The sequence below is a fragment of the Microcaecilia unicolor genome, chromosome 7 (assembly GCF_901765095.1).
Source record: "Microcaecilia unicolor chromosome 7, aMicUni1.1, whole genome shotgun sequence".
NCBI classification, from domain to species: domain Eukaryota; kingdom Metazoa; phylum Chordata; class Amphibia; order Gymnophiona; family Siphonopidae; genus Microcaecilia; species Microcaecilia unicolor.
The window spans coordinates 286,195,498-286,216,445 of record NC_044037.1 but is presented as its reverse complement, the minus strand read 5'-3'; the positions used below and the strand labels follow the sequence as shown (position 1 = coordinate 286,216,445).

Below are 20,948 nucleotides of genomic sequence, written 5' to 3'. Positions count from 1 at the left end.
AGGACAGGTCGTGCTTGCACTCGGAGGAGTGAGACAGAGAGAGGGAGGGAGGTGCGGGGCCATGGAACTCGGAGGAGAGGGGGGCGTGGAACTCGGAAGGGAGGGACATCCTGCAACTCGAAGGGGAGGGAGGACGTCCTGCAATTCGAAGGGGGGAGGGGCATCCTGCAACTCGGAGGGGAGGGAAGGAGGTAGGGGAGCATGGAACTCTGAGGGGAGGAGCTGGAACTCTTAGGAGAGGGGGGCCTGCAACTCGTAGAAGAGGGGGGCGATTCTCTACTCACCTCCGCTGGCTGATGCTGGCTTCCCTTGCCTCTCACTGATCCGCCCTCTGACGTCATCGCCAGGGCGGACCAATGGGAAGTGTGTTATGAATCCAGCCATCCAGACGGAGGTGCAAATTATTATATAGGATGCCTAGGCATATTTTTTTTTCCACGCAGATTTTTCAGGCACGGAATATAGCGAATGCTACATACCTGTAGAAGGTATTCTCCGAGGACAGCAGGCTGATTGTTCTCACTGATGGGTGACGTCCTCGGCAGCCCCTCCAATCGGAATCTTCCTAGCAAAGACCTTTGCTAGCTCTCGCGCGCCCGCGCACACCGCGCATGCGCGGCCGTCTTCCCGCCCGAAACCGGCTCGAGCCGGCCAGTCCAGTATGTAGCAAGACAATACATTTCAAGGGAAGACACAACTCCAAAGGGGAGGCGGGCGGGTTTGTGAGAACAATCAGCCTGCTGTCCTCGGAGAATACCTTCTACAGGTATGTAGCATTCGCTTTCTCCGAGGACAAGCAGGCTGCTTGTTCTCACTGATGGGGTATCCCTAGCCCCCAGGCTCACTCAAAACAACAACCAAGGTCAATTGGGCCTCGCAACGGCGAGGACATAACTGAGATTGACCTAAAAAATTTACCAACTAACTGAGAGTGCAGCCTGGAACAGAACAAACAGGGCCCTCGGGGGGTGGAGTTGGATCCTAAAGCCCAAACAGGTTCTGAAGAACTGACTGCCCGAACCGACTGTCGCGTCGGGTATCCTGCTGCAGGCAGTAATGAGATGTGAATGTGTGGACAGATGACCACGTCGCAGCTTTGCAAATTTCTTCAATGGAGGCTGACTTCAAGTGGGCTACCGACACAGCCATGGCTCTGACATTATGAGCCGTGACATGACCCTCAAGAGCCAGCCCCACCTGGGCGTAAGTGAAGGAAATGCAATCTGCTAGCCAATTGGATATGGTGCGTTTCCCTACAGCCACTCCCCTCCTATTGGGGTCAAAAGAAACAAACAATTGGGCGGACTGTCTGTGGGGGCTGTGTCCGCTCCAGATAGAAGGCCAATGCTCTCTTGCAGTCCAATGTGTGCAGCTGACGTTCAGCAGGGCAGGAATGAGGACGGGGAAAGAATGTTGGCAAGACAATTGACTGGTTCAGATGGAACTCCGACACGACCTTTGGCAAGAACTTAGGGTGAGTGCGGAGGACTACTCTGTTATGATGAAATTTGGTGTAAGGGGCCTGGGCTACCAGGGCCTGAAGCTCACTGACTCTACGAGCTGAAGTAACTGCCACCAAGAAAATGACCTTCCAGGTCAAGTACTTCAGATGGCAGGAATTCAGTGGCTCAAAAGGAGGTTTCATCAGCTGGGTGAGAACGACATTGAGATCCCACGACACTGTAGGAGGCTTGACAGGGGGCTTTGACAAAAGCAAACCTCTCATGAAGCGAACAACTAAAGGCTGTCCTGAGATCGGCTTACCTTCCACATGGTAATGGTATGCACTGATTGCGCTAAGGTGAACTCTTACAGAGTTGGTCTTGAGACCAGACTCAGACAAGTGCAGAAGGTATTCAAGCAGGGTCTGTGTAGGACAAGAGCGAGGAGCTAGGGCCTTGCTGTCACACCAGACGACAAACCTCCTCCACAGAAAGAAGTAACTCCTCTTAGTGGAATCTTTCCTGGAAGCAAGCAAGACGCGGGAGACACCCTCTGACAGACCCAAAGAGGCAAAGTCTACGCTCTCAACATCCAGGCCGTGAGAGCCAGGGACCGGAGGCTGGGATGCAGAAGAGCCCCTTCGTCCTGCGTGATGAGGGTCGGAAAACACTCCAATCTCCACGGTTCTTCGGAGGATAACTCCAGAAGAAGAGGGAACCAGATCTGACGCGGCCAAAAAGGAGCAATCAGAATCATGGTGCCTCGGTCTTGCTTGAGTTTCAACAAAGTCTTCCCCACCAGAGGAATGGGAGGATAAGCATACAGCAGGCCCTCCCCCCAATCCAGGAGGAAGGCATCCGATGCTAGTCTGCCGGGGGCCTGAAGCCTGGAACAGAACTGAGGGACTTTGTGGTTCACTCGAGATGCGAAGAGATCCACCAAGGGGGTGCCCCACGCTTGGAAGATCTGGCGCACCACTCTGGAGTTGAGCGACCACTCGTGCGGTTGCATAATCCGGCTCAGTCTGTCGGCCAGACTGTTGTTTACGCCTGCCAGATATGTGGCTTGGAGTACCATGCCGAGACGGCGAGCCCAAAGCCACATGCTGACGGCTTCCTGACACAGGGGGCGAGATCCGGTGCCCCCCTGCTTGTTGACATAGTACATGGCAACCTGGTTGTCTGTCTGAATTTGGATAATTTGATGGGACAGCCGATCTCTGAAAGCCTTCAGAGCGTTCCAGATCGCTCGCAACTCCAGGAGATTGATCTGTAGACCGCGTTCCTGGAGGGACCAGCTTCCTTGGGTGTGAAGCCCATCGACATGAGCTCCCCATCCCAGGAGAGACGCATCCATTGTCAGCACTTTTTGTGGCTGAGGAATTTGGAAAGGACGTCCCAGAGTCAAATTGGACCAGATTGTCCACCAATACAGGGATTCGAGAAAACTCGTGGACAGGTGGATCACGTCTTCTAGACCCCCAGCAGCCTGATACCACTGGGAGGCTAGGGTCCATTGAGCAGATCTCATGTGAAGACGGGCCATGGGAGTCACATGAACTGTGGAGGCCATGTGGCCCAGCAATCTCAACATCTGCCGAGCTGTGATCTGCTGGGACGCTCGCACCCGCGAGACGAGGGACAACAAGTTGTTGGCTCTCGCCTCTGGGAGATAGGCGTGAGCCGTCCGAGAATCCAGCAGAGCTCCTATGAATTCGAGTTTCTGCACTGGGAGAAGATGGGACTTTGGGTAATTTATCACAAACCCCAGTAGCTCCAGGAGGCGAATAGTCATCTGCATGGACTGCAGGGCTCCTGCCTCGGATGTGTTCTTCACCAGCCAATCGTCGAGATATGGGAACACGTGCACCCCCAGCCTGCGAAGCGCCGCTGCTACCACAGCTAGGCACTTTGTGAACACCCTGGGCGCAGAGGCGAGCCCAAAGGGTAGCACACAGTACTGGAAGTGGCGTGTGCCCAACTGAAATCGCAGATACTGTCTGTGAGCTGGCAGTATCGGGATGTGTGTGTAGGCATCCTTCAAGTCCAGAGAGCATAGCCAATCGTTTTGCTGAATCATGGGGAGAAGGGTGCCCAGGGAAAGCATCCTGAACTTTTCTTTTACGAGATATTTGTTCAGGGCCCTTAGGTCTAGGATGGGACGCATCCCCCCTGTTTTCTTTTCCACAAGGAAGTACCTGGAATAGAATCCCAGCCCTTCTTGCCCGGATGGCACGGGCTCGACCGCATTGGCGCTGAGAAGGGCGGAGAGTTCCTCTGCAAGTACCTGCTTGTGCTGGAAGCTGTAAGACTGAGCTCCCGGTGGACAATTTGGAGGTTTGGAGGCCAAATTGAGGGTGTATCCTTGCCGGACTATTTGCAGAACCCACTGATCGGAGGTTATGAGAGGCCACCTTTGGTGAAAAGCTTTCAACCTCCCTCCGACTGGCAGGTCGCCCGACACTGACACTTGGATGTCGGCTATGCTCTGCTGGAGCCAGTCAAAAGCTCGCCCCTTGCTTTTGCTGGGGAGCCGCGGGGCCTTGCTGAGGCGCACGCTGCTGACGAGAGCGAGCGCGCTGGGGCTTAGCCTGGGCCGCAGGCTGTCGGGAAGGAGGATTGTACCTACGCTTACCAGAAGTATAAGGAACAGTCTTCCTTCCCCCGAAAAATAGTCTACCTGTAGAGGTAGAAGCTGAAGGCTGCCGGCGGGAGAACTTGTCGAATGCGGTGTCCCGCTGGTGGAGAGACTCTACCACCTGCTCGACTTTTTCTCCAAAAATGTTGTCCGCACGGCAAGGCGAGTCCGCAATCCGCTGCTGGATTCTATTCTCCAGGTCGGCGGCACGCAGCCATGAGAGCCTGCGCATCACCACACCTTGAGCAGCGGCCCTGGACGCAACATCAAAAGTGTCATAAACTCCTCTGGCCAGGAATTTTCTGCACGCCTTCAGCTGCCTGACCACCTCCTGAAAAGGCTTGGCTTGCTCAGGGGGAAGAGCATCAACCAAGCCCGCCAACTGTCGCACATTATTCCGCATGTGTATGCTCGTGTAGAGCTGGTAAGACTGAATTTTGGCCACGAGCATAGAGGAATGGTAGGCCTTCCTCCCAAAGGAGTCTAAGGTTCTAGAGTCTTTGCCCGGGGGCGCCGAAGCATGCTCCCTAGAACTCTTAGCCTTCTTTAGGGCCAGATCCACAACTCCAGAGTCGTGAGGCAACTGAGTGCGCATCAGCTCTGGGTCCCCATGGATCCGGTACTGGGACTCGATCTTCTTGGGGATGAGGGGATAAGTTAAAGGCTTGGTCCAGTTCGCCAGCAATGTCTTTTTGAGGACATGGTGCAGGGGAACAGTGGACGCTTCCTTAGGTGGAGAAGGATAGTCCAGGAGCTCAAACATTTCAGCCCTGGGCTCGTCCTCCACAACCACCGGGAAGGGGATGGCCGTAGACATCTCCCGGACAAAGGAAGCAAAAGACAGACTCTCGGGAGGAGAAAGCTGTCTTTCAGGAGAGGGAGTGGGATCAGAAGGTAGACCCTCAGACTCCTCGTCAGAGAAATATCTGGGGTATTCTTCTTCCTCCCACGAGGCCTCACCCTCGGTGTCAGACACAAGTTCACGGACCTGCGTCTGCAACCGTGCCCGGCTCGACTCCGTGGAGCCACGTCCACGATGGGGGCGTCGAGAGGTAGACTCCCTCGCCCGCATCGGCGAAGCTCCCTCCGCCGACGTAGTCGGGGAGCCCTCCTGGGAGGTGGCCGCAGTCGGCACCGCACGTGGTACCGACTTCGGGGACCTCACCCCAGGCGATGGGCCAGCCGGCGCCACGCTCGACGGTACCGGAGGCGCAAGCACCGCCGGTACCGGAGGGGTGGGGCGCAACAGCTCTCCCAGAATCTCTGGGAGAACGGCCCGGAGGCTCTCGTTCAGAGCGGCTGCAGAGAAAGGCATGGAGGTCGATGCAGGCGTCGACGTCAGAACCTGTTCCGGGCGTGGAGGCTGTTCCGGGCTGTCCAGAGTGGAGCGCATCGACACCTCCTGAACAGAGGGTGAGCGGTCCTCTCGGTGCCGATGCCCGCTGGGTGCCGACTCCCTCGGCGACCCAGAGCTCTCGGTGCCGACGCGGGGAGGGGACCGGTGTCGATGCTTCTTCGACTTCTTCCGAAGCATGTCACCGGAGCTCCCCGGCACCGACGAGGAGGACGTAGAATCCAGCCGTCGCTTCCTCGGGGCCGAGGCCGAAGGAGGTCGGTCTCGGGGGGGCTGTACCGCAGGAGCCCTCAGGGTAGGAGGAGACCCACCCGAGGGCTCACCGCCACCAGCAGGGGAATGGACAGCCCTCACCTGCACTCCACACGATGCACCGCCGTCCGACGACATCAGGAGACGAGGTCCCGGTACCACCGACGTCGATGCAGCTATCCGATGTCTCGGCGCCGATGCAGAGGGCCGATGCCTCGATGCACTCGATGCACTGGCAGCCAAGGAAGAAGGTCTGGACGCTGATGACGTCGATGCACACGATGACCCCGGTGCCGATGCCGACGAAGAGCCCGAGAACAAAACGTTCCACTGGGCCAATCTCGCTACTTGAGTCCGCCTTTGTAAGAGGGAACACAGACTACAGTTCTGGGGACGGTGCTCGGCCCCCAGACACTGAAGACACGAAGAGTGCCTATCAGTGAGCGAGATTACCCGGGCACACTGGGTGCACTTCTTGAAGCCGCTGGAAGGCTTCGATGTCATGGGCGGAAAAATCACGCCGGCGAAGTCAAAATCCGAAATGACGAATTTGGAGCACCAAAACTTTAAGGGAGAAAAATCTCGACCGAGGCCGAAAAGAGGCCTACCCCGACAACGAAAGAAAACTTACCGGGGCAAAAACTGGAAATACGGGAAGAGGCAAACGAAACCCAGGAGGGTTTCCGGAGCACCTTCCGAACGAAAAGAACTTTTCCGAAGAAAAAACACGTCGATTAAAGAACGGACGCGCGAGGTCGACTCTCCGGGGCTCACCACGGCAAAAAACACAGCCGTACCGAGTGTGGACGAAAGAAGACTGGCTGGCTCGAGCCGGTTTCGGGCGGGAAGACGGCCGCGCATGCGCGGTGCGCGCGAGAGCTAGCAAAGGTCTTTGCTAGGAAGATTCCGATTGGAGGGGCTGCCGAGGACGTCACCCATCAGTGAGAACAAGCAGCCTGCTTGTCCTCGGAGAAAGAATGTAGTCCAATGCGCCTAAAAATTTAAACTGCAGAAAATAGCCAAATAAAGAGCATCAACTTAAAAAAATCTTGCAGAGAGTAAAAAGTGGAGAAGTACATGGTAATGCTAAAAGCATTACACAAAGGTACATTTATTTATGTAAAGGCTAAGTACAGACTACATTTGGACAGTGGGTATACATGGCTAGATGTTAGGCTGGAGGATGGGCAATAGAAACTGCTTACATTTCTTCTTCTAAACCAATATTTTCTTCCTAACAGCGATGGCAAATACAGTGGAGCAGTAATGGTTGGTTGAATTGTGCTTAATCCAGATAAAAAGAAATGTACTAGAGAAAATTTAACTGCAATCATAATGCCTACAGCCTGCCTATAATTACATACATGGTACACGAGTCAAAAGCATCAATTTTTAACAACTATACAACAGGTTTGATGCAGTGAGCCCAGTACCCAAGGCTAGAGTCAGAATCTGGAGAAGGCAAGGGTTATGATGTTCAGACTTGCCTGAATGACCCTAGGGGTCCCCATCTGTGAGGATGGCAAAACTAATCTTCAGAGGTGACATCAAGGACAGCTGTACCAACTGCATGCAGCAAGGTTCACCACAATCTTTCTTCTGTTGCTTTATTCTGTTTTATGAACAGTACAAAAGAAATCTACCCCCAAATTTCTCACTTTTTATGTACATGATTAATGGATTTGGCATAGTTAACTACTGCTATGTAACATGGTATTTTATTTAACAGCAAAACCTTTTATTCAGAATCTGAAAACACTAAGCAAACAAAGAAACTCCCCAAAATAAGTCTTTGGGACGCACCCATTAAAAACCAGAGAACTAGAGACAATCTTATTCTTCACAGATTTAACATGTGTTCAACATTCATTACAGTCAGATTTGATTATCTGCAGTAGGATAAATCTGTGTCACTTAAGAAGAGTGGAAGCATGCGTGTGTCCAAGGAGTAAATGAAAGGGACTGTTCTGCCCACTCAGACCCTAAAAAGCCACATCAGAAACCATCAAAGATGAGCAGAGATTGCAGGGGAACAAAAGGCACGATTGTACAATAAGTGCTGAAAATCCTAACAGCTGCAAAATTAGGAGCAATGAACATATGCACACAGCTAAAATATTTCCAACGCCTGACAAAAGGCATAAATTACTTTTCTTATTTCAAGATGTTTAATAATTACATGTGAAAGGAAAAACACTGAAATCACTAGAAATGCCACACTCCGCTTCAGCAACCCTTTTCTGGGGCTGGAAATCCCTCTTGTTACCTAGCAACAAGCCATGTTTCAGAAATGGCCAAGCAGCTTCCTCTGATCCTTGGGGTTTCCAGATCAGAAGTGCTGGTTTCTAGTAAGGTTACAGCATCACAAAAGCCTTCATTCTCAACTACTACAGATTCAGTCACCATCACCCTCTTCTGCTCTGTAAACCAACTCCATTTAGCCCAGTTATTTAAATTCAGTCTCCCAGCAGGAGGGTCTTTGGAGTTTACACTTTCAGTTTATTAAAACTTTCTATACCGCCCATACTGACACGCAGAACTGAGCAGTGTACGATCTAAAATTTAGAAACAGAAAAGAACTACAAATTCATGAAAGGGCAAGATACAGTCACATAAGGAGACAGACTCAATCATCAACTAGAATTACATTCCAATGTTAAGAAAAAAAACGTAATTAGTAAAAAAAAAAAAAAAAGTAAACATCTGACAGTGATATAACATCAGAGGGCGAGACTAAACTGATACAAAAAAAAAATCAAATATTTTATTTATTTATTTTTGTTACATTTGTACCCCGCGCTTTCCCACTCATGGCAGGCTCAATGCGGCTTACATGGAGCAATGGAGGGTTAAGTGACTTGCCCAGAGTCACAAGGAGCTGCCTGTGCCTGAAGTGGGAATCAAACTCAGTTCCTCAGTTCCCCAGGACCAAAGTCCACCACCCTAACCACTAGGTCACTCCTCCACTGTTGCTACTATTTGAGATTCTACATGGAATGTTGCTATTCCACTAGCAACATTCCATGTAGAAGTCGGCCCTTGCAGATCACCAATGTGGCCGCGCAGGCTTCTGCTTCTGTGAGTCTGACGTCCTGCACATACGTGCAGGACGTCAGACTCACAGAAACAGAAGCCTGCGCAGCCTTCTACATGGAATGTTGCTAGTGGAATAGCAACATTCCATGTAGAATCTCCAATAGTATCTATTTTATTTTTGTTACATTTGTACCCCGCGCTTTCCCACTCATGGCAGGCTCAATGCGGCTTACATGGGGCAATGGAGGGTTAAGTGACTTGCCCAGAGTCACAAGGAGCTGCCTGTGCCGGGAATCGAACTCAAATGCTTGGCCATAAAGCCAAGGTTTTATAGCTATTTTAAACTCCTTCAAAGAGGCAATATTATGAATGTGTAGCGGTAATTTATTCCAGGTAGAAGAAGCTAAAAAGTAAAAGGACAATACAGTAGTTTCATGTCACGTTTGTTTAGAGTCTGAAAGAACTAACCAATAATCATTTATGGAAGAAAGAACACATGATAATGTATATGAAATTGTAGGAGCAGCAAGGTAACTGGTAAACCTAACTTGAGAGCCATAAAAGTACTCATTAGGATCTTGTAAATGATCCTTTGCTGAACAGGCAGCCAATGTCTAGGACTTATATCTTTTTACTGAGCTCTCCAGAGACACGTGAACTGTGCTGCAGAGCATCATGTCCAGCCACAGCCGGCCCAGGAAACAGCAACCAAGCCTGAGAAGTGAACCTGGATCCCTGCACACCATCAAACTGAAACCAAATCAAATTACTAGGCCTATTAATATGCTTTTTACATTTAAAGCCAATTAATTTAAGCAGTATTGCAGAAGTGACAATTAAAATCGGTACTCCCTTTTCCTCACTCCTAAGGAGACAGGAAAATGTACTGCTCTTGAAATATTCTATTTAGCTACTCAAAGCATGAATATAATGGGGTCCATTTTCAAAATCGATTTCTTGCAGAAAAACGTCTGAAGTGCATAATCAAAACACAGATAGTCTTCGAAAAGAAGATGTTCCCAGAGGGGGCATTTCGTGGGTGTGACATGGGCAGTGTTAAGTAATGAACATGTTTTGCCAATAACGGATAGAAAAAAACGACTTCCTCTGGGTAGAAAGAAAAACATCTGGAATTAGATCTGTTTTAAAAGCATCTAGGGTAAGGCTAAGCCTTTCTTTAGAGCCATGTGTGATTTTGCTGAGTTGTAGAGTGGAAAGATGAAGTGGTCCTTTGAGAGAAATAGTGGAGAGTTGCTGAGTGCTTTGTAACCTTTGTGTGTTTGCCCCAGCATGAACCTTTTCACTCTCACATTTCCTGCCTTGCCTTCTCAACTTCTTGCCCACACCTGCTAAACCCCCAGCCACACTCATCCCTTCCTCTGTATCTGGTCCCCTCAACAAATCCTCACTGTCTACAAATCCCACACCTACTATTATACCTCCCTACCTGCTCTTCCTCTGTCTCTCATTGTTCCTCTGTTTGCCACTCCCAGTTTCTCACTGTGCTCTTTGCTGCGGTTGTGTGTGTGTTGACTGTTTGCTGGTGGCGAAAGTGAGATTTTGAGCAGCTGGTGTGTGTCTCATGACTGTGAGCTGGTGCGGGTCTGGGTCTCATGAAGTGCAGTAGGTGGAGGTGTGCACAGTGGTGTCTCTGGGGTCAGTGGGTTGCACCTGTGGTGATGGGATATCTGCACATCAATCATGGATGCGCAGAATGCTTTGGTGGCTCAAGCCTTGCTGGAGATGGATGAGAGTTTGGAGGGGAGGTCCCGGAGGATCAGAGTCAGAGACCAGTTACAGCCCCTTCTCCAGTCTAGGACACACAGGAATAATCCCATGCCAGTCCAACTGAAGGTCACTGCCTCCCTTGCCTTTCTAGCCACTGGTAATTTCCAGTCACTTCTAGCAGTCAATGAAGGCCTCACCCAGCTCGCTGTCTCCAAATGTCTTGCCCAGTTCCTTGATACCTTCCTCACCAACACCTCACATTATATTACCTTCCCCACTACTTCCCAGGCACTCCAGAAAAATGTGGATTAGTTCTACGGCACTCAGACCTCCCCCCACTGGGAATACAAGGACATCTATAGGAATAGAAAATCATATCACTCAATGAACATGCAAGTCATGTGAGATTGTGGATATATGTGTCTGCTACCCAGGCAGCATTCATACCCCCCGATATTCATAGCTATTTAACCAGCCAGTAGGCTTAAGCGCCTAACTGCAGAAATTGCGTAACATAGCTGGTTAGGCACAGATATTCAGCGCCAAATTGGTCCAGCAACTACTGTCCCCGCTCCCTTCCCCTCCCCTATAATCCAACAATTCCCTCTTCACTCTCCTTCACCCTGAAGGTTCAGCAATTCCCTCTCCCCTATCCTTTCCCCTCCACACCTATGGTCCAGCAACTCCCTGCCCCCTCTCCCTTCCCCTCTGTTCCTATGATCCATCAATTTCCTTTCCTCTCTCCTTCATCCCTAAGGTCCAGCAATTCTTTCTCCCCTCTCCCTTCCCCTCCTAAGGTCCAGCAACTCCTTCTCCCCTCCCCATTCCCCTCCACCCCAATGATCCATCAACTCCCTGTCCCTTCTCCCAACCCTTCTCCCTTATGATCCAGCATTTACTTGACCCCTCTCCCTTCACCTCCACCCATTTCCGCTCCTGCTGTGGATCCAGCACCTATCCCCTGTTCCCCACACCTGAGTCTTGCACCGCCTTGACCCCCCCCCCCCCCCAGTCCACAAAAACCTGGTTTCTTTACTGGTGCCAGCAGGGGCAACGGAAATAGGCTGTCTGGGCTGACCAGTCCTTCTTTCTGTAGCGATCCTCCCCTCTGATATAACTTCCTGATTATGTGCAGGTGGGACGCTAAAGAGGGAAGGACCGGGGTCGGCTCATACAGCTTGTTCCCATTACCACTGCCAGCACCAGCAAAGAAAAATCAGGTTTTTGTGGACTGGGGGAGGACACTGGACTCACAGGAAAGGAAGGGAAGGGATCAGTGATGGATCTGCCTCGGAAGAAGAAACAAAGGGGGAAAAAAAATCCACAAACCCCGTTCCCATGCAGGTCTCTAGTCGGCAGTGTGGGGCCCCTTGGAGAGCGAGGCCCTATGCGTCCGCATCGGTTGCTCCTGCCTAAGACCAGCCCTGAGCGAGCAATGTTCAAAGGAAATCACATGCAAATGAGATTCACATAAATTTAGCAAGCAGCTAGAGAAAGCACCTAGCACATGCGCAGAACAGTCTCTCAGCAAGAGTCCATGTTCTGCATATGCACAGGAATCCTGCTGCTGTACTTTCTCCTTTCCCCTGCAGTACTTGATGGCTCCACTGTCCCCTTGTTTCTTTTGCCCTGCAGTGCTCTGATTCTGGCTCCACCTTCCTCCTGCAGCTTACATGCCTTTCCTCAGGGTGCCCCAAAGATTTCCACTTGGGAATCTCCTCCTTGCTGAACCCCCCCCCCCCCCCCCCCCCGGCTGACATCATAAGGGCTTTCCCCAGCTGAATGGTTGTCTGTTTCTCCATCCCCCCCCCCCCTAAGTGAAATCATAGAGGCTTTCCCCAGCCGAATGGCTGTCTGCCCCTATGATATCAACTGGGAGGGTGCGGAGAAACAAGCAGACAGCCAATTGGCTGAGGGAAAGCCAGCATCAGAGCAATTTGCTATTGAAAAAAATCTCTTTGCTGAAAGCCCCCCATGTTTGTTTCTCCATCCCTCTGTTCTCCGCTCTCAGACAAGTTTTGCTACTGAAAAATGCAAGCAGAATGCTTCTCACAGAAGTTGCCCTCATACAATGACAGCTCCAGCCCAGACCTCATGCAAATTTTGCATGTTAAAAGGTAGGTGTTCCTTTCTGTGCATTGCTCAGAATGCCAGCTCACTGTAAAACATTTGCATAGGATTATCGATGTCTGCTACCTCAATGGGTAAGATGAAACCCTTTGTGCATTGCTCATTAAATAACATGCATGTTATACTGGACAGAACCAGTCAAAACTGGATGTTCCTAGCATGGTAAGATTTGTGTATCTGTCCCTCAGATAGATACCTGGCAAGATCCCAAAATAGTACATTTTATGCTGCTTATCCTACAAATAAGCAGTGGATTTCCCCCAAGTCCATCTTAATAATAGCTTATAGGCTTTTATTTTAGGAAGATAGCTTAATGGGGTTTTAAAAAAGTTTGGACAACTACTTTTACACATTCTCTGGCAACGAATTCAGAGTTTAATTACACGTTGAGTGAAGAAATATTTACTCCAATTTGTTTTAAAATTCCTACTTAACAGCTTCATTGCATGTCCCGTAGACCTAGTATTTTTGGAAAGAGTAAACAAGCAATTGACGTCTACCCGTTCCACTCCACTCATTATTTTATATACCTCTATCATATCCCCCCTCAGCCATCTTTTCTCCAAACTGAAGAGCCCTAGCTGCTTTAGCCTTTTCCTTATAGGGAAGTCATCACATCCCCTTTGATTTAACTGGTAGAAGTTTGATTCAGAAGCTGTATCATCTGCCAAATTAACTCTGCAGCTTGCCCTGAATTCTGATAGGAACTGATTGCCTAATTTTTTTTATATATTTAGAGAGTCTACTTTTCTAAAATTAAACATTTTATGTTTTCAGATGTAGTCTGTAGCACACAAAAGAAAGTAATTTTTATTTCTGAGACCTAACCTATTACAAATGGAGGCCTCATTTATTCTTTATTTTCCATGTAAATGCATTGTAAAGTTTCAGAGTACATTATACACTTTTTTGATCGAGTACAGTGCACTCCATTTAAGTGCACGTCGGATAAGCGCATGCTCTGTTTAACCGAATGCCGTACTTTGCGCTGTTTAACTGCATGCTGTACTTCAGTCCCGTTTTGGCACCATCAATTTCTATGGGGACAAACTTCAGTTTAGCGCACCACTGATAAGTGCAAGATTCGCTTATATGCATGGTTCAAGACCGCTCCTCTGCAGGAAAGACTCCGCATAAGCGCGCACATGGCATATGGAAGCCAATTGGTGTGTGACAACCAAGATTTCAAATTTACTGCCTCTAACTGCCACAGGCAGAATAAGCGAAAGAATGCTGTTGGAGCGTGCACCGGGGTCATCGTCGTCATCGTGGCGGAACTGTAAGACTTTAACACTGGCTGAACGAATAGAAGTTCTTAAAAAATTAGAAAACAAAGTCAAGCATCTATTGCTAAAGAATATGGTGTCAATCCCAGTCAAATTTCACGTGTCTTGAAGCAGAAAGACCAGCTTCTGGAAGACTGGCAAAACAATACAAATCCACAACGGAAACAAAAACGGGCAGGAAAAGCTGAGGAGGAAGAAGATGCTCTTCTTCGGTGGTTTTCTCGAGTCAGGAGCAGACAGTTTCTTGTCAGTGGTCCACTGCTTATGGAGAAAGCTAACCAGCTAGCTGAAAGTCTTGGACTAACTGAATTCAAAGCCACTGTTGGATGGTTGGAAAGATGGAAGGAAAGAAACAGCATAAAATTCAAGAAACAGCATGGTGAGAAACAAGACACTGATGACTTTGGTGCTGAAAATTGGGTTGTTTCAGTTCTTCCTACCATCTTGAACGAGTTTGCACCTCGTGACATTTTCAATGCTGACAAAAATGGTCTCTACTGGCGAGTGATTCCCGATGGCACACTTGCATTCAAACATGCCAAAACTACTGGAGGTAAAACATCGAAAGACCAACTGACAATCCTCCTTTGCTGCAATATGGATGGGCGTGAGAAGTTGGAACCCCTCATCATTGGAAAGAACAAACAACCCCTGTTGCTTCAAAAAAGTTAAGCGACTTCCTGTGTCATATGAGGCTAACGCAAATTCATGGATGACGGAGGAAATTTGGAAGCAGTGGCTAAAGAAGTTAGACACTAGAATGCGGGCACAAAAGCGTCAGATTTTGTTGCTTTGTGATGTTTGTGCTGCACACAGGGATGATGTCAGGCTGTCTAACGTCAACTGGTCTTCCTGCCACCAAACACTACCTCTCTGATCCAACCTATGGATCAGGGCAAAATAGCCCATTTCAAACATTATCGGGCTCTTGTGCTACGTCGTCTTTTGAGTGTTATGGATGACCAGATTTGCAAGGATAAACGTGCTGCTGAACTGGCTCGTAATCTATCACTGTTGGATTCCCTACATATGCAGAAAGAAGCCTGGAATCATGTTACACAGGCAACCATTGTGAACTGCTACAAGCGGGAAAGCTTTGTTAAGGATGTGGAGGGGGATGCAGCTGTTGCAAACGTGTCAGATGAAGAGGTTATTGACATACCAGCCGGTGTTACTGACGAGGAGTTCCATCGCTACGTAGCTGTTGATTATGATCTACACACAGCTGAAGACAGCACTAATGTCGAGATATGCGCCTACACGCCAGCAACAACAGTTGATGATGGAACAGATGAAGAAATGAGCACCGAGGCACATGCTGATGAAATTCAACAACCTCCTCCTGTCACTTTTGCAAGAGCGCTGGAGAGTCTCAACACCGTGCGTGCTATGACTGTTTTTACCATCTGGCAGATATAGTCTATGGAACTCACAGAACCAAGAGTGTACAGAGGACTATAACTGATTACTTCAAGTAAAGCCTAATGTCAGTTAACTGAGACTGTATACTGTACGTATAATAATAAACAGTACTGTACATACGTTTCTCAGATGTCAAGCTTCTTTGGATCACAATGGTTAAGTGCACGCTCTGGTTAACTGCATACATTTCTTTGGTCCCAGACCCTTGCACTTAAGTGGATTGCACTGTATATTACCCCCTCCCCCCCCCCTGTTTAAAAAGCCATACTAGCAGCTGCCACGCAACACTGCCAACACAGTCCATTCAAAGTGAATGGACTGTGTTGGCATTACTGCGCGTAAACAGGGGGGTATATACTTTTTGATCATCTTGGTTATCGGGGGGGGGGGGGGGGGGGGATTGGGGTTTTCTTGGAGCAGTAAAATTAGTTACTGGTGAGCTTCCACCAAACATCATAAAGGAACCTAATATTGAGTCACTATAAAATTCAAATACCGATGCTGAAGTTGTTTGCCATTCAGTTGTTCTATGAATTCTTAAAAATGCCTTATGCATGGGCGTAGTTTGACTGTTTCATTTGGGGGGGGCAAAGGATGGGGCGGAGCATATTAGCATATTTATTTGCATATATATTTTTTTTTTCGAATGAATATGCTAATATGGAGGAAGGAAGGAAGGGAAAAAGAGCTGGCTTTTTTGGGGAATAACCATAATGAATATGTATGAGATATCAAGCCAGCTCTTTCACCCTTCCTTCCTTCCTCCTTACCCAGCACTCCCTCTTCCTCTCCAGTAGTATTTCCCCACCCCCTTTCCCATACCATGCCAGTGTTGACCTTAGAAATGCATAGGCTCTATATGTAGATCCTTCAAGAGGTAGTGTGTCATGATTTAGGCTCCACAGCCTTTCTGATGTTTTCGTGCCACCTCAGTAAGGACAACACACAATCTCTCCACTGCAAAATGCAATACACAAACTTGTGCAAAAACACACTCATATCCTTACTAAACCATAACAGCACTAATTCCAAGGACAGGACGAGCTGCAACCTTATGCGTGAAAAGGCAGAACTGTAATTACACCAGGCAGGCTCTAAAACACCAATACACTACCTCGTGAAAAAAACAAAGCAAAACAAAAAGGGCTGCAAATACTACATGCTAGCAGAATACTGCACCTATATCACACATGAAAAACACATGACACAAGGAACTAGAAATCAAAAAATATGAAGGCAAAATACTGGAAAGTTAACTCAAGAAGTCAGACTCAGCATGCAGCAATACCAGAAAAATTGAAACTTGCATGCAAAATATTACAGATGCACATTTCAAAAAGCTGACATATTCCAATTACCGTATTTTTCGGACTATAAGACGCACCGGACCATAAGACGCACCTAGGTTTTAGAGGAGGGAAATAGGAAAAAAAAAAATTTTCCTCTTTCCCTCCTCTAAAACCTAGGTGCTCCGGTGCGTCTTGTCCGGGTTTTGGACCTCCGTCCCGTACTTACAGGATTCCGTGTTCCCTGGTGGTCTAGTGACGTCGGGGCAGGAAAGAGCCCCTTCTTTCCTGCCCATCGCGCTGCTCTCCGTGCTTCTCAATGCTTTCCGACGGTCTCGGCGAGATTCAAAATGGCCGCTCGGCCATTTTGAATCTCGCCGAGACCGTCGGAAAGCATTGAGAAGCACGGAGAGCAGCGCGATGGGCAGGAAAGAGGGGGCTCTTTCCTGCCCCGACGTCACTAGACCACCAGGGAACATGGAATCCTGTAAGTACGGGACGGAGGTCAAAAAACGCTACCTTCGGACTATAAGACGCACCCCCCATTTTCCTCCCAAATTTTGGGGGAAAAAAGTGCGTCTTATAGTCCGAAAAATACGGTAATAAATTCTGAATAAAATACTTTTTTCTACCTTTGTTGTCTGATCATTTAGTTTTTCTATTCGCTTTGGTCCCAAGTGTCTTCTGTTTTAAGCAGTGTCTTCTTTCCATTTGATATTTGTCTTTCCTTCCCTCCATCCTTGTCCAACATTTCTCATTTCTTCCCCGCCCTCCACTCCATCCATGTCCAGCATTTCTCCTCTCTTCCCCCCCCTCCAACCAAGTGCATCTCCTCCCTGACTTCTCTCCCCTCCCTCCATCCATCCGTCCAGCAACTCTCCATTCTCCCCTGCTGCCCTCTCCTCCATCCATCCATCTCCAGCAAATTTCCTCTCTCCCCTTTCCCCTCCATCCATGTCCAGCAATTCTCCTCCTTCCCCTGCCCTCCGCTCCATGTCCAGCAACTTTCCATTCTCCCCTGCCTTCTCTTCCATCCATCTCCAGCAAATTTCCTCTCTCCCCTGTCCCCTCCATCAATCCCTGTTGTCCAACAATTCTTCTCTCTCCCCTGCCCATCCTGTTTCTTTCCATCCCCTTTTCTTCCCCTCCCCAATCTATCCAGCGTCTCCCTCCCACTTCAAAGCATCTCCCAAGAACGACAACGTGGATGCAGCAGCAGCAGCAGCTCACACAGGTTTGCTTGCTGTGTTTGTGAACGGCGACAGTTGCGCAGGGGAGTGGAAATGGCTTCCTTACTTACAGACTGTTACAGTCTTCGTCGTTTGCCCCCCCCAAGTCTACGCCCATGGCCTTATGGCTTATTTGAATTAGGGCTCTTTTCCTTATTAGTGAACTAATTAGGAAGATTTCCTGATGTGTTTTTATTTTTCTCTATGATGTATACTTGATTTATTACTATTGTTTATTTATTTTTTTATTAACATTATTTACTGCCTTTTTGAAGGAATTCACTCAAGGCAGCAGCAAGAATAAATAAAAACTAAACAAAAAACAATTATAGCAGTAAAAATATTCAAACAGTACAAATCATGACTTACAATGTCAACACAATACATAATAAAACATTTTAATACACAGTATAGGGTGTAAGTAAAGATAGAACATACCCCCTGTTTACTAAGCGACCATGTACTAATGCCGACACAGCCCATTCAATTTTAATGGGCTGTGTCGGCATTGCCATGCGGGTTAGTAAACAGGGGGGATAGATAGATAAGATAGAGTAACAGGAGTAAGAAAATAAGGGGACTAATTTCAGAAAGTTGCACATGAGGTGAGAAAGGTGATTGAATAGGGTAGGAGTGGTGTTTAGGATTGCCTGCTCTATTTCCGAGTCATCAGATATTGTCTTTTATTTTACAATAAAATAAAATGAAATGAATATAAAAACACAGGAAATATTGAATAAAACTGAAAACATCACATAACCCTTTTGCTTTGGCTTGTTACTTACTGTCCAGGCTTAACAAAAGAGATGGAACTGGCAACTTATCTCTGACCAGGGCCGCCAAGACACACAGTTCCCCACCACCACCTGGGCCACTGCCGCACTACCCCCCCCCCCCCCAAATCAAGCCACCGCCCCCTTAACTTCTAGTGTCTGCTTCTCCCTCGGTCTGTCATCTCCTGCTCCTGTCTGCCAGCATTCAGGTTATTGCATTAATGCAAATCATCTGGGTCCTGACACACAGGAGCAGGACAGAGACAGACCCGGAAGCAGGCAGGCAGGAAGAAGCTTCTGCTCCCTCGAAACCTTGCCTGTGCCACCCTGCCACACCCCCACCTTTGGAGGCCAAGTCCATGGAATCCTGCCCCCTCCCCACACCTTTTCTTGTGGCCCTGCCTCTGGCAGCTTTCTCTCAGCTACAGGTATTGGTTACATGTTCTATTATGATAGTAATTTTCCATCTTTTTGCTTCAATAGTAATGCATAAAGTGAAATTACAAATGCATGACAAATAAAACAAAACAAAAACAAACATTAAAATTACAAGAATTTATAGGAGAAAAAAAAAAAGAACTAATCCACTTTCCAACCATCCTTTAATTTCCATACTCTGCCTCCTATTACATAAACAAGTTATATTTTTAAGGGCTTTAAAAAATTGTAAATAATTGATCATCTCTAACTCCTGAGGGAACCTTTCTACTGAACCAGAAAAGTTCCTCCCACACCCAACACTTTCAATATTATTCAGTGTGAATACAAGATTATCCAAGTTGCAATGAAATAGCACCAACTAAGAATCTATCACACGTTAATTACATTACCCTCCTAAAGGGCCAAAAATGGTGTACAAACACAATAAAATAACAAAAATACATAATAAATAATATAACATAATAAAATTATTAAGTATCAAATACAGGCTAATAATCCAAATGCACAATCATAGAGACTCTCAGCTAATCAAAAATAAGCCATCAAAAACTTTAGAAGCCCTATGTAATGTAGGCAGAAACAGTAACAGGCACAACAACGTTTTCAAGGAGGACAATTTTAGACAGGTCTTTCCACAAGGACAGTACAGCACAAAATAATTGAGAATGTTAAAAAATGGCAAATGGAGATACATAGGCAGCTCTAATATCTACTGCGATTTAGATTGCATAATAAAACAATTCATTAATTAGCGATTCATTAAAGCAGATCACGTCATAAGTGACGGTCACAAGCACTCAGACATCAGCATCTAGAAAATTCAGGGGTCCTTTCACTAAGCTGTAGTAAAAAAGGGCGCTAGCGTCAGGGTGTGTTTTTGACACATGCTGAGGCCCCTTTTTACTGCAGCGGGTAAAAGGCTGTCTTTTTCTGACAAAACGAAATGGCCATGCAGTAAGTGAAACATTTACCGTGCGACCATTTCGAAGGGGGAGAGGGCCCTTACCATCACCCACTGAGGTGGTGGTAAGGGCTTCCGTGCTAACCCGGTGGTAACTGAGCAGCGCAGCTTACTGCCAGTTAAGTTTCGGTGCCACAAAAATAAGACCTTTTGTAATGCCAGAAATGGCACACGCTAGGGGTGGGAACTACCGCTAGGATCCTGCGGAAATCCGGCGGTAGTTACAGATCGGGCACATGGTAAACCCGCAGTGGGCTTACCGCTGCTTAGTAAAAGGGCCCCACAGAGCACAAACTACCTCATAAAGACATATGAAGATTACTGCTGCTCACCAGCTGAAGATTGTATCATGGTTCCTGATTTCTGAACTTCATCGAACTTTGTAAAGATTACATTCAGCCTGTTGGAAAGTACAAAAAACAATGTACAGTGCTTAAGCAATTTATAATGAAATCTGCAAATTTTGATGTAGATTAATCAGATATAAACAAAACTGGCAGTACAGTAACCTTGTATATAACAAGACATGATTTAACTGTTTGCATAATCAAAAAGGTCATTCAATCACCAGGCAGTAAAGTGTGATCAGCTCATGTAACCCGTGGCACTATACACCCTGCATCTAGGGGGTCTTTTACGAAGTGGCTGTAAACCCAATGTGGGCTTACCGCTCGCTAATTCGGAACTACCGCAGCAGCACGGCGGTAGTTCCCACCCCCAGCGCACACCACTTCCGGCGCTACAAAAATATTTTCATTTTTCTAGCACCTTTGTTTACCCGGCGGTATCGGGCACTACCACACGCTGCCTGGTTACCGTTGGGTTAGAGTGGGAACCCTTGCCGCCACCTCAATGGGTGGCAGTAAGTGCTCCTCCCAAAATGACCGCGCGGCAAGTGATTCACTTGCCACATAAGGCCATTTCTTTTAAAAAAAAAGACAGACAACCTTTTACTCACTGTGGTAAAAGG

The 20,948-nt window shown here is 47.8% G+C and overlaps 1 protein-coding gene across 5 annotated transcripts in view; it reads right to left on the bottom strand.

The window, feature by feature from the left end:
• CLASP1 (cytoplasmic linker associated protein 1) overlaps positions 1-20,948 on the bottom strand; it is a 484,411-nt gene that overhangs the window by 350,388 nt on the left and 113,075 nt on the right. For all 5 annotated transcript variants that reach the window (XM_030210422.1, XM_030210418.1, XM_030210420.1 and 2 more), the window contains exon 8: positions 20,311-20,378. In XM_030210422.1, coding sequence (XP_030066282.1) covers positions 20,311-20,378 — 68 coding nt within the window. The remainder of the gene's footprint in view (positions 1-20,310; positions 20,379-20,948) is intronic.